The 13,170-nt window shown below is 45.6% G+C and overlaps 1 protein-coding gene across 1 annotated transcript in view; it reads left to right on the top strand.

Moving 5' to 3' along the window:
- The window catches only part of ABAT (4-aminobutyrate aminotransferase), an 82,234-nt gene that overhangs the window by 42,889 nt on the left and 26,175 nt on the right, over positions 1-13,170 (top strand). The window contains exons 3-5 of the mRNA XM_081089150.1: positions 5,333-5,430; positions 7,694-7,723; positions 9,680-9,797. Of these exons, the coding sequence (XP_080945276.1) occupies positions 5,333-5,430; positions 7,694-7,723; positions 9,680-9,797 (246 nt within the window). The remainder of the gene's footprint in view (positions 1-5,332; positions 5,431-7,693; positions 7,724-9,679; positions 9,798-13,170) is intronic.

The raw sequence follows: 13,170 nt of genomic DNA, 5'->3' as shown, positions 1-13,170 counted from the left end.
TTCCACTCTCTCTAAAAACCAATGGAAAAATATCCTCAGGTGAGGATGAACAAAAATATAGATAGATAGATAGATAGATAGATAGATAGATAGATAATAAATACCAAGGATGCTCTTGTCCCAACTAAGAACCTGACCTTGGTACATCACTGTTAATGGAACCCCAGCTTCTCTTTGGATTTAGCCAGTTTTCCTCTTTTTTCCCCTTTGTCCCAGGATCCAGTCCAAGTTTCCTCCACATTGCATGTGGTCACCTCTCCTTGTCTTTTTGCTCTGTGGCAGTTTTGCAGTCTTTTCTTGTTGTTCTCCACCTTGGTAGCCTTAGTAGGTCTGTGGGATTTGTTTTGTTTTATTTCATCATAAGAGAAGCATGTACATGCTTACCCATTATTATGTTAAAAATAAAATGAAACCAGAATAATCCAGGTCTAGTTTGCACCCAGTAGGAGGGAGAGTCGTGGGCATGGAAGATTCATTCGTTCCATAACTAATTCTGTGGAGCCACCTCCTAGGTTCAGAGCACTGTGCTGGTTGCTGAAGATACATCAGAGGAAAGAGAGCGTGGCGCCTGGGGCACTCCAGCCTGGTGGCACACGTGGCTCAGCCTTTGAAGGTCATCCTCAAGGACATCTGAGCCTTCCTCTGGAGGAATCAAGGAAAGGGCAATGGATTAAGACTCATAAGATTGGGCTCCTGGCTTCATCCCCCACCTGTTAGCCCAGTGAGCCTAAGCCATGGGCAGAACTCCCAGCCTCAGTTTTACCATCAGGAAAGTGGGGATGGCAATGATAATCCTCCCTGCGTCACAAGTTACTGGTATCTAAAGAAATGGCTCCTGTGAAAACACTTCACATTGATATTTACAGTACGGTGGAGAGTGTCCTAACTCCCATTGTACAAGCATGAATATGGAGACACAATGCAAAAAAATAGAAGGGGCTAAATCGGAGTTACTCAGCTCTGCAGTTTTTCGGCTGGAGTTGAATCTTTGGCACACTTAATTCAGAAACTCAATGAGTGTTTTTTTTTCTTTTGGCCTATCAATTTGGCATCTCTATTATGAAGGATAGATGATGGATGGATGGATGGATGGATGGATGGATGGATGGATGGGTAGATAGATAGACTGCCTGGAGACAAAGGCATTGGCCAGCCTTTGGGGTTTTTTAGAGTTTCTTAATAATAAAACACAGTGTTGGCAAAGTTACCATAATATGTGCATTCTCATACTCTGCTTATGAGCAAGTAACAATAGGAAAATGGTTTTTTAAATTATAGGAATAATAGTTTATCCTTAACCATTTAGCCCTTGCCACAACTCCATCAAACAGAGGAAAGTGAGGCTCAGAGAAATGAAGGAACTTGCCCAGAGCTAGCAAGGGGCTGAACCAGGCTTTGAGCTGAGCCAGTGTGGCCCCAGGACTCACCCTTCAACACTGTGTTAGTTACCTATTGCCACATAGCAAATACCCCCACACTTAGCTGGTTAAATAATGTTTATTGTCTCACAGTGTCTGTGGACCTGAATCCATGGGGCTCACCTGGACTCCAGGTGGCTCATGAGGGGGAGGCTGAGCTATTAGCTGAGGCTGGTCTCACCCGAGGCTCACAGTCAGAGCTGCGGGTCCCCTTCCGCGCCCACTCGTGTGATTGCGCGGGTTTCAGGGCTGCGTAGACCTCTTCCTAGAGCAGAGCACCCAAGTCGGAAGCCACAGCCTGGTGCCACCCACCGTGTGCAGATGCTTCCGCGTGTGTCTCCACCCATCCGATCACTGTAAAGCCACTGCACTTAAGGAGGCTCATGGCCTGAGACGGTGCTCCCATGGCATCGTTTCATGCCACCCCTAAAAATGTTTATAATCTTACGTTGACAAGTAGAATACAGAGACCGGGAGACTTGACTGCAAAATGGTTGTCTCTAGGCGGTGAAATTAGACGTGGTGTTTTTTTCCTTGCTGCTTATGGCTAGTTCCTCAATGAGCATGTTATCACAACATAAGGGGGTGGACAGTTGCAGGGAGGGAGATAAGATTGTTTATAAGAGAAGCAGAGCAAACAGCTCCAGGTGAACTTGGCCTTGACTTTGACCTGGCTCACATCTTGCTGTTTGGGGAAATGACATTCATTTATTACTCTCAGCAAAAAGATCAAGAGGATATTAAAAACGTTTGATGGCTGTTTTTATAGTTTGGAGTTAAAAATTGACTGTGGCTGTCCCCTGGGCACTGTGGGTGGCGAGTCTCACTGCTGGGCCCAGAAGGCTGGGCTGGACTTACCTGCGGCCCGGTCTTGTGTGTCCAGGCAGACCCCTGCCTCCTGGGTGTGCTGCCTTACTTATGAATGAAAATACTGGATCATTCGATACTAACTCATACTTTTTTTTGTTCTGCTTCCTGTGCTTCCGATAGTAATTTGCTTCTGGGGGAAGCGAGTTGTTTTGCTGCAAATGTTTCATTTCAAAGACCTACTCTAGATGGGATCAAAGAGGCCACCTGTTACATTCCAATTACCTAGGAAAGGAGAGGTCAGGTGGACAAACTTCCAGTTTAGCCACTTACCAGGTGTGTGACTTTGGGCAAATTAATTGACCTTTCTGAGCTTTGGTGTCTTCCTTTGTAACCTGCGGATAACATCTCCCTCCTTGGAAAGGGATAATGCTTGTAAAGTGCTCTAGATAATGCCTGGTACAGTCCTGTCCGTGCTTGATGATGGATAGATGCTTGGGTGACTTGGTATAAGAGATCCAGAAAAGGCTTCCGTGACCATTCAAATCTTTTCTCTTGTGGTTTTATATCATCATTCAGCGAATTAAGAGGATGTTATATATCATCATTGGTATTGTATTGGTGTTTGGTATTTGATTGTATTGGTATTTGACTATTTTTCTCTATAAAATTAAAAATTGAGATATAGTAGGAAAAGCAGAAGTATTAACCTGGGTTCAAATCCTGCCTTTGCAACTCACTAGCTCTGTGACCTTGGGAAAGTCACTTAGCCTCTCTGATCCTCATTCAGAAAATGGGAACAGCACTACCATCTCACGAGCGGGTTGTGAATTAATTAAAACTAGAAATGACAGTGTGCCTGGTGGGGCCTGCCTAGCTCACACGTTAGCTTCCCCATCTCTCTTTGTCTGATAGCGCAGTTGCCAGCAAGCTTACCAGCCTCTGAATTTAAGGGTCTCTGCCCAGCAGTCTTGGCCCTGTTCCATCCACACCCACTAAGACTTGGCACAAAGTAGGAACCATTGAAGTTTTTGGAACAGACCCGTCTGCCTTGCACCTGGCCCTCAGCATCCCTGTCCCGTGCCCGTCAATCCCTGCTCTCTACACGCCTCTCCCTACCCCACCTCCCAGCTCCTGTTTGCTCAGTCTTGGTATCATCAGGGCTTCAGCTCCCACTGCCACTGCCTCCATTCCCAGCAGTCCCACTTCCCAAATCCCAAGAAATCTGAGTGCAACAATGAGATATCAGGACATTTTCTGGAAGGACAGGAGGGCTTGCACATCCTCATTTGGAGGACTGCTTGCTAGTTTCAAGCTTTTTGCTTTCCCCCTTTGCTGAAACCAAACAAGATCAGCACTAGTTACGAGCGATTTTATCCAGGTATGCAGCCCTGTTTTCTGCAGGTCTAATTGGAGTTAGCCTTGACTAGGAACCTGGAGTTATGGCCAAGAAAGAGATAAACAGTTGAGTGTATATAAAAAAAGTCATTAATATGTCCCATGACCTTTAACGCTCTACTAATAGAATCAACTCTTTAGGAATTCCCTTTTCATATATAATAATAACAGGGTAATATGCTAATTAGACCAGACGTCCTTCTGGGCATCATTCCAGACGTCCTTCCGGATGAAGCCGGTGTTGGCAGCCAGGGAAGGAAGGCCTAATCGTGCACAAATTTTCATGCATTGGGCCTCTAGTTTTAAGATAAAACAGAAGACAACAAAAGCTGGTTTCTTCATCCTTAAAATAAGGGTAGTATTGGGTTTTAATTGACTTTACATTCAAAGAGCAACATAATTAATTACACTACATAATTCATTTGGAAACCTTTTTTGATATCCAAAGCAATTATAGAAAATTATGAATGAATTTAAATATGTTTTCTAATATCATGGTTTTGTATGGTTTGGCAAACTGGGTGTGTGTGTGTGAGAGAGAGAGAGAGAGAGAGAGAGAGAGAGAGAGAGAGAGAGAGAGAGGCGCTAGCACATGCAATAACAACTCCCCCTCAGCACTGTGTAAAGATGAAATGAGATCACATATGATTTACATAAAGTCACTAGTGATTCCCTAGTTTGATGCAATTATGGCAACCCTAGAAGAGTAACTAATATTTCTCAACCACCAAATATGTACCAGGAAGATAAAGGAGACCAGGGACATTAAAGGGATCTCTAGGGCAGCGGTTCTCAACCTGTGGGTCGCGACCCCTTTGGCAGTCGAACGACCCTTTCACAGGGGTCGCCTAAGACCATCCTGCATATCAGATATTTACATTACGATTCATAACAGTAGCAACATTACAGTTATGAAGTAGCAACGAAAATAATTTTATGGTTGGGTCACAACATGAGGAACTGTATTTAAAGGGCCAGAAGGTTTGAGAACCACTGCTCTAGGGGTTACTGATTGTAGATTGCAATTCATTGCACACTTCTTGGATTCACCAAGCTGCCTTTCACTCAGGGACCAAGGAGATGGGGAGTTTAAGGCTCCCCTCCATGTCTCAGCAACATGCTGACCTAAAAAGCCTCTTGGGGTTAAGCCTGGGAACTCACACACCCTCTATATAACTTTGCTCGACATCTGCAGGGCACGGGACAGCCCACGACACAGAATTTCCAAGTCCAAAATGTCAGCAATGCCAAGGCTGCGAGATTCTGGTCTATATACATTTGGATATAGATTGAATTTTTACAAAATTTGGATGATGTTCTAATCTGATCGTTCACATGCTAATACCCCGGGCATCTTTGCATACCCATAAATATTAAATATGTCTATCTTAAAACTATTAAAGGATGCACAATATCCCATTGTTCATGAAATGGGGGATACATCATATTCTGTTTAGCTACCTTCTATTGTCAGACATTTAGGTCATTTCTCTACAACATCACTGGCGCTGGGTTTTCCCATTTTTAAAAAATCCTCAGTGTTTTTGTGGTGCCCAGGTCTGGCCAGACTCCGTGTTCTGGGGTGGTCTGGCTGGGATGGGGTTGAGGTCCTGGGACTGCCTCTGTTGGGAACACTGGGCGTCAGTTAGGGCAGAATTCTCACCCTACCTTCTATCCCCACGGGTTCTCATTCTCTTTGTTTCCTGCAGGATCCAGGCATATCAGTCAGGCTGCAGCCAAAGTCGATGTGGAATTTGATTATGATGGGCCTCTGATGAAGACAGAAGTCCCTGGGCCTAAATCTCGGGTGAGTTGAGCACACCTGAGTGGGAGTTTTGGAAAAGAGCAGAAAGGGTCAGTAAGGCAAGAACACAGCCAAACGTAGGCACTGTTTTCTTAGCTGCTTTCGGAGATTTTACCACTAGAGATCTGGGACATTCAATGAGGCCATTTTGCTATAAGAAGTCAAAGAAGACTTCTCAGAGGAGATGTATCAGTACCTGCTGCCACAATAATGCTGTGTAACAAACAGTCACAAAACCTTAGTAGCATACAGATTGCATCTAGGGGTAACTGGGAGTTGGCCAGGCAGCTCTGTTGGGCCCACCTTCACACCTGGGGAATGACTGGCCATCAGTGGTCTAGGCCAGTGATGGCGAACCTATGACAGGCGTGTCAGAGGTGACCTGCAAACTCATTTTTGTGGTTGATTTTTCTTTGTTAAATGGCATTTAAATATATGAAATCAAAATCAAAAATATAAGTCTTTGTTTTACTATGGTTGCAAATATCAAAAAGTTTCTATATGTGACACGGCACCAGAGTTAAGTTAGGGTTTTTCAAAATGCTGACACGCCGAGCTCAAAAGGTTCGCCATCACTGGTCTAGGCTAGGCTTGGCTTGATCACTGCAGTGAGTTGGCTCTGTTTTATGTGTTTCTCATCCTCCAGTAAGTTGGGCTGGGCTAGTTCTCATGGTGATGGTAGAGGAGAGCATGTTATAACCCTCTTGATGCCCAAGCCCCACACTGGTCCACCATCACTTCCACCTTGTTCTGCTGGCCAAAGCAGGTCAAGGGCTGGGGCAGAAATCCTACCAACAGTGGAAGAACATGGCAAAGCTATATAGCACAGGCATGGATAGTAAATGACCTTGCACTTGACCTTGAAGGACGAAAAGGAGGAATTTGCCAAAGGAGTGCATTCTGTTCTAGGCAAGGGGAATGGTATGTGGAGAGGCATACAGGGTGACAGTACATGGTATCTGAGAGACATTGGATAGCTCTGAATTCCTGGAGTAAATGTCAGTGTGTGAGATGAAAGAGACACAAGTTGAGTGATGATGGAGACTGGAACTTTTACTCAAAGATGCTACAAAATCTGCATCTGACACATTTTGGAGGCTGACTAACCTTGATTCTGTGAAGTGATGTGCAATACTGTTTCTAATGTTTGCACTAAAAAATAACAGTGTAAACATATTTAATACAAATGAGATTTTTCTTTGCATATTTTGCAATTTTCTCCAGTGTCATTTTTTAGTGTCAAAAGATACCCCCCTTTTGTCAGTGCAACTATTTATAAATCCAGAAATCCTTTTCTGATAATGATTGTAGTTATTATGGAGAGTGTCTGCTCACAAAAGGAGACTTCCCCACACATACTTCTATTTCGAAGTGGTAGATTTTCGTTTAATGGTAATGAAATGTTTGGGGAATAATTTTTTTTTTTTTTTTTTTTTTTTTTTTTTTAATATATTTTATTGATTTTTTACAGAGAGGAAGGGAGAGAGATAGAGAGTTAGAAACATCGATGAGAGAGAAACATCGATCAGCTGCCTCCTGCACATCTCCCACTGGGGAGGTGCCCGCAACCCAGGTACATGCCCTTGACCGGAATCGAACCTGGGACCTTTCAGTCCGCAAGCCGACGCTCTATCCACTGAGCCAAACCGGTTTTGGCAGGAATAATTTTTTAATATTTTAATATTTTCTATTTTAATGTGGAAATATATAATTTTATGACACTAATTGCCAAAGTTTATTTCATATTAAATTATTTTTAGAGGTTAAATCTTTATAATATTAAAGCAACTGGTGTATAATTCCCAGTTTCCATATAGAATTACACAGTGGTTGATAAAATATCTGGATTATACTGTAATTATAAATGGGTCTTTGTGTGCAAATTTATATTTTTCCGTTGATTTTATTTTCCTAACATGGTGTTAAAGCCTTTTTTCTTCTAAATAAAAAATAAAACCCATGCTTTTATGGACACTAGGTAAACGCTTTCAGCTTGATTTCTTTTTGTTAAATATTTTAGTTTACTTAATTATGCCTAAATATCCAGTATGTCCATTGTAATGCTCACTTAACTGTCAGGAGTAGTTTCCCACCAACGATTTATATTAATCAATTTTAAAATATTTATAATATCGTTGACTACTTAACTATGAAGTTATTCGCATAAAGGGAAAAGCAGCCCCAAGACTTGGGAAGACCTGAATGATTTTAAACTACTTTGAAGAGTGTGTCCTTGCTGTAACGCTCTTGCTTTCCTTGCCCGCAGGAGTTAATGAAACAGCTGAATATAATTCAGGTAAGTGGAGACGAGGCAGCATTCCTTCCATTGCTTCTCTAGTACAATTTAGCCGAGGGGCACAGATGCTTTTCTGTGCTGGCTCTTTTCAAAAAGGAAAAAAAAAGTTATTCAGAACCTTTTTTTCTCATTTTCCTTGTGATTTCTTCTTTCACTCATTGGTTATTTTTGTGTTCTTTGATTTCCACATTTTGGTGAACTTCTCAAGTTTCTTTCTGTTATTGATGTCTAATGTCATTGCATTGTGGTTGGAAAACAGATTTTGTGTGTTTTCAGTTCTCTTAACTGTATTGAGCCTTTTTATGGCCCCGCATATGGTCTACCCTGGAAAATGTTCCATGTGTACCTGAGAAGAGCGTGCACTGCCCTGTTGCTGGGTGGGGTGTTCTGTGGGTACCGGTGAGATACTGGGTTATGTCTACTTCCTTGTTAACCTTCTGCCTATGTTCTGTCCATCATTGAAAGCCACGTATTGAAGTCTCCAGGACATAACAACTTTCTTGTATAACTATTCTTTTTATTATAATAATAATAATAATTATTATTATTATTATTATTAGGTTTTTCACTTTAGGTTTTATTTAAGAAATTAGAACTATTCTTGTAGAACTATTTCCCCCTTTAATTCTGTCCATTTTTGCTTCCTATATTTTGGGGCTCTGTTATTAGGTCCATGTATGTTTATAATTGTTGTATCTTCTTAGTGGGCTGACTCTTTGTCATCATTAAATGCCTCTCTACTTCTGGGAACATTTTGTTGTTGTTGTTGTTGTTCATTCTATAGTTGATTTTGTCTGATTAGTATAAACCAGTGGTCGGCAAACTCATTAGTTAACAGAGCCAAATATCAACAGTATAACGATTGAAATTTCTTTTGAGAGCCAAATTTTTTAAACTTAAACTATATAGGTAGGTACACTGTTATTAACTTAATTAGGGTAGTCCTAAGGCTTAGGAAGAGCCACACTTCAAGGGGCCAAAGAGAGAGCCGCATGTGGCTCGCGAGCTGCAGTTTGCCGACCACGGGTATAGACCATTCCAGCTTTCTTATGATTGCTGTGAGAATCATGTTATCTTTTTTGTTGTTGTTAATCCTCATCCAAGATATTTTTCCATTGACTTTTAGAGAAAATGGAAGGGAGGGGGAGAGACACTGAGAGAGAAACATTGACCCATCAATTCTTTGCCTCCCACACGCACCCCACCCAGGGCTGGGGATTGAGCCTGCAACTGAGGTATATGCCCTTGACTGGAATGGAACCTGGGACCCTTCAGTCCACGGGCCAATGCTCTATCCACTGAGCCAAACCGGCTAGGGCTCATGTATCTTTTTTCATCCTTTTACTTTTAACCTATTCGAATTCTTGAAACTCAAATGTGTGGCATGTCAACAGCTTATGACTGAACCTTTTTAATGCAGTCTGACAGTTTCTGACTTTCAATTAAATTGCTCAGTCCGTCCACAGTTAATGTTATTATTGATATGGTTGTATTTACATCTTCCTTGTTACATTTTTTTCTCTTTGTCTCATATCCTTTTGTTCCCCTGTGCCTCTTTTATTTTGTGTTTTTGCATTAAGTGAGTAACTTCTAGTCTAACATTTTTATTTCTTCCATAATTATTATGTGTGTTTTTTGAGTTTTCTTCATGGGTGCTCTATGGCTTACCATATACGTCCTATCAGAGATACAGATCAACCTTTTTGTTGTGATATGTAAAACACGCACAGACAACTGCATACAATACAAATTCACAGCTTCATAAACTATCATAAAGCAAATCACCCATGTAATTACCCCGGGGCAGGAAATGTGGCATTTCTGGCACCCGCAGAGACCTTCCGTATGTCCATAGACTGGTCGGGTCGTGGTCCTTTTCACTGATTGAAGCTGAATCCTCAACATGGAGGCCTCGGGAGTGGCGGTGAGCCTGACTCAGTCTGTCTTTTCCCGAAGAACGCAGAGGCTGTGCACTTCTTCTGCAATTACGAAGAGAGCCGAGGCAATTACCTGGTCGACGTGGATGGCAACCGAATGCTGGATCTCTACTCCCAGATCTCCTCTGTCCCCATAGGTAAGAGCTGGAACACCCGTCCTTGAAGGTAACCTCTCTCTCTTAGCCGTGGCTCCCCAGCCTCCGCAAGTCCCTTCCAGCACGCACGCCCGCATGTTACCAGACACTTCCCTCAAGGGCAGAAGAAAGGCACAGGTAATTCGTAGAGGGTGTGTGACCAGGGACTTTACATGTCTTCTCTCGTTTACTCCTCCCCTACACCTACTAGGTAGGTATGTATTAGTATTGGGTTTTGCAGATAGAGAGGCGGAGCTTAGCAGCTTGCGAGGAAGCTGAGCCGGGATGTGGACCCAGGTCTGTGTGACCAGAGTTTGATGTCCGCTGTCTGTGATTGGGTTTCCCAGGGGGGGGCCCGAGGCAGGATTCTGTGCATGTAGTTTATTGAGAGAGCGCTCTCGGCAGAAAGGGGGGAGGGGAAACAGCATAGGGCAGGGGGGAAAGCTCAGAGGGATGAGCTGTCAGCCGGAGACCAACCACTGCCTGGTCCCCCAGGGCGCTCTTGAGCGTGCATTGCACCCCAGCGGTGGTCCCAGCCGGCAGCAGAGACTGGCCTCTGTGTACCTCTGTGCCAGGCAGGCATTGCCCATCAGCTGCCAGAAGGAAGGACTTGTCAGCTCTGGGGTGAAGTGGCTTCCAGGCACCAAGGGCGATTTTCCAGAGCCGGAGGCAGCTGGAGCCCTTATCAGACGCATGCACGGCAGCTGGGAGGCGGTGGCCTGCGCAGCACAGGTGCCCAGGCGCCTGGATGGGGCCACCAGCAGCACCTGCCTCACAGGCTCACTTCTGGTCACACGGAGCGTGACTTGCTGCTGTAGGAAGGGACAGGTGACAGGATGGACGGGCTGACCTGGGCCTGCAGTAGCTGGTGGTTGCAGCTTGGATGGCCGATGTTTCTCCGGTCTGTGGGTTCCCCTTGGGTCCCTGGGCTGTAGGCCGAGTCGGTGGAGCCTGGCCCCTTGTGCTCCCACTCGTCAGCAGCTCCCACCCCGGCAGCCAGGGCCTTCCCCCGAGACCCCAAATCAGGTCCCCACTCCTCCTCCGCTTCCCCCATCGCAGTGCCTCCCACCTATTTATTCCCCGTGAAGGTGCAATTAGACAGTAAGTGGGTGACTCATTCTTTCTGGAGAGTCCCGTCATTCAGACATGCCTCGGCCTTGGAAGGCGTTTGGGATGCTAAGGTTTACCAGCCCCACCTCCATTTTGCCTCAGAGGGAAAGGGATTAGATTCGAGTGATCCTGGGTTTGCATCTTGGCTCCACCGTGTATTAGCCATGGGGCTGTGGGCCAGTGACTGCTCCACCCTCCCTCTCCCCGGGGGGCTCCCTCAGGTGGACTCCCCAGCTAGCCAGTGTATGTGTGTTGGGGCGGGAGGATCAGGCCAGCAGCAGCTGTTAAAAAGACTAGAAGTATTAAGTTTCTCTCTCGTGCCACCTTTTCTCCCATATCTATAGGCTTTGAGGTGATTTTTTAACTCTTAATCACTGAGAATTTGCTCTATGCCTGGCATATTGCTAAGTGCCTTTCATGTTATTAAATCCCCACAACAGTCCTATAATGTTGGTTACTTTAGCATCATCCCCCACTCCCCACCCCCACCCCGTTTACTGATGGGGGAGCCAGCTTTCAAAAGGTGCAGCGTTTTCCCAGTGTGTCCAAGAAGCCAAAGGATTTGAACCAGCGACCCACTGCCTCTCTGCTTACTTCTGTGACAGCAGCCTCCCAGATGGCCGCCCCTGCCCTGCCCTGCCCTGCTGTGGGGGGCGGTGCAGGGCTTCGAAGGCCCAGGGTAGGAGTTCCCTGATCTGAGGGGCCCGCTCTGCTTTCATCTCTCCTAAGGAAGCCGGTAGACAAGCTGAATCTGTGATCTCATACCTGCTCATCTGAGGCAGAGAAGTCACACACACCAGGCAGTGTGACAAAAAGCAGAGCTGAGAGGCCTCGAGCCAGAAAACAGTGGGAAAACACCCACCATGTTCCTTCCTTGAGTAATGGGCGCTTTCCAGCCTTGGGCCCAGCATATCTCGGATTGGCATGGGGACAGCAGGGGACGGTTGGCCCAACCAACCCCCCCCCCCCATCCTGCCCCCAGTCCATGCTCCCTGCAGCAGGCTGAGCGAAACCACGTCTGTTCACTTTCTGATTGCATGGAGGAGACGTCCCCCTGCACCCCACCCCGGGTGACGCTGGGTCTTTCATACCCATCTAAACAGGCTAATCTGTTACTCTGGAGGCAGCGGGCCCCAAGCTCAGAGGTGGGCAGGCCTCTCATCACTGTACTCTAAAGTCTCCTCTCAAAGTAAATGTATGTAAATTAAAAAAATGAACCGACTGAAAGAAAATAAGTACAAGGTGTGCGCCATAAAAATGGTGATGGTTGGAGACTGAGAGCTTTTCTCCAAGTTCTGCGACCTGCTCCCAGATTCACGGATGAGTCTTTTCTCACGTACGTCAGTTTGGAGTTCTTCCGTGTTGCCGGGTCTCTGCATTATTCATTCACTCGGCTGATATCCATTGAGCTGAACACTTGCCACTGCCATTGAGGCTCTTCCGATCTGGTCTCCTGACCTCGGTGCCGCCTACCAACTTGGCCTTGCTGTGAGAGTTGTGGCCAGGACTCGCAATTATGAACAGAAAGCTCCCTGCACATAGTAGGTATTCAGTAGACGCAAGTAAAGGCTTTGAGCCCAGGACATCTGGCTCTGGTGTGGGCACTCCTGTCTTACACCCCCACCCTTTGCAATAAAAGCTTCCACTTACTGAGCTGTGTGCAGGGGTTTTCTCTTCATCGCTAACCCTGGCAACAATTGATCTGCTGTTGATGGATTTTCGGTGGCTTTCAAGCCTGGAGATGGAGTGGCACAGTTAGGATGAAGACATTGGTCTTCATACACATGTGCAGGATAAATTCATAGAAGAGTAATTGCTGAGTCAAAGGGTGTCTTAAACCTCGTCGTGGAGGGCCAGGCCCAGGCTGGACAGTAAATGCCACGGGACTCTGGGAATGAGCAGATGTGTGAAGGCAGAACCGGTACGCTGGCCTCAGAGGCAGGTTGTGCCACGAACTCACTCGGCTCCTGAGCCAACACTTAAAGCAGCTTGACTCCATCTGTAGGCACTGTCTGTAGGCACTGGGGGAGAAAGCAGGGACCACATTTGTGATTCATTATGCCGGCCTGGGGAACCCCTCCCAGACCTGGAAGTTCGCTTTCGCCTGCACCCAGCTCCTCTTGTGTCTGTCTAGCTCTGTAGGTCTCAAACCTGAACCCACGAATTACCTAGAGAACCTGTTGAAGATTTCCGGGCCACACCCTGAGAGATTCTGAGTCAGGGGGTCTGGGTGCGCCCAGCCGCGGGTGTTTTTGTCTGCCAAGAA

Source organism: Myotis nattereri (genome assembly GCF_964212035.1).
Source record: "Myotis nattereri genome assembly, chromosome: 4".
Classification (NCBI taxonomy): Eukaryota; Metazoa; Chordata; class Mammalia; order Chiroptera; family Vespertilionidae; genus Myotis; species Myotis nattereri.
This window is presented reverse-complemented; position numbering and strand designations above follow the sequence as displayed.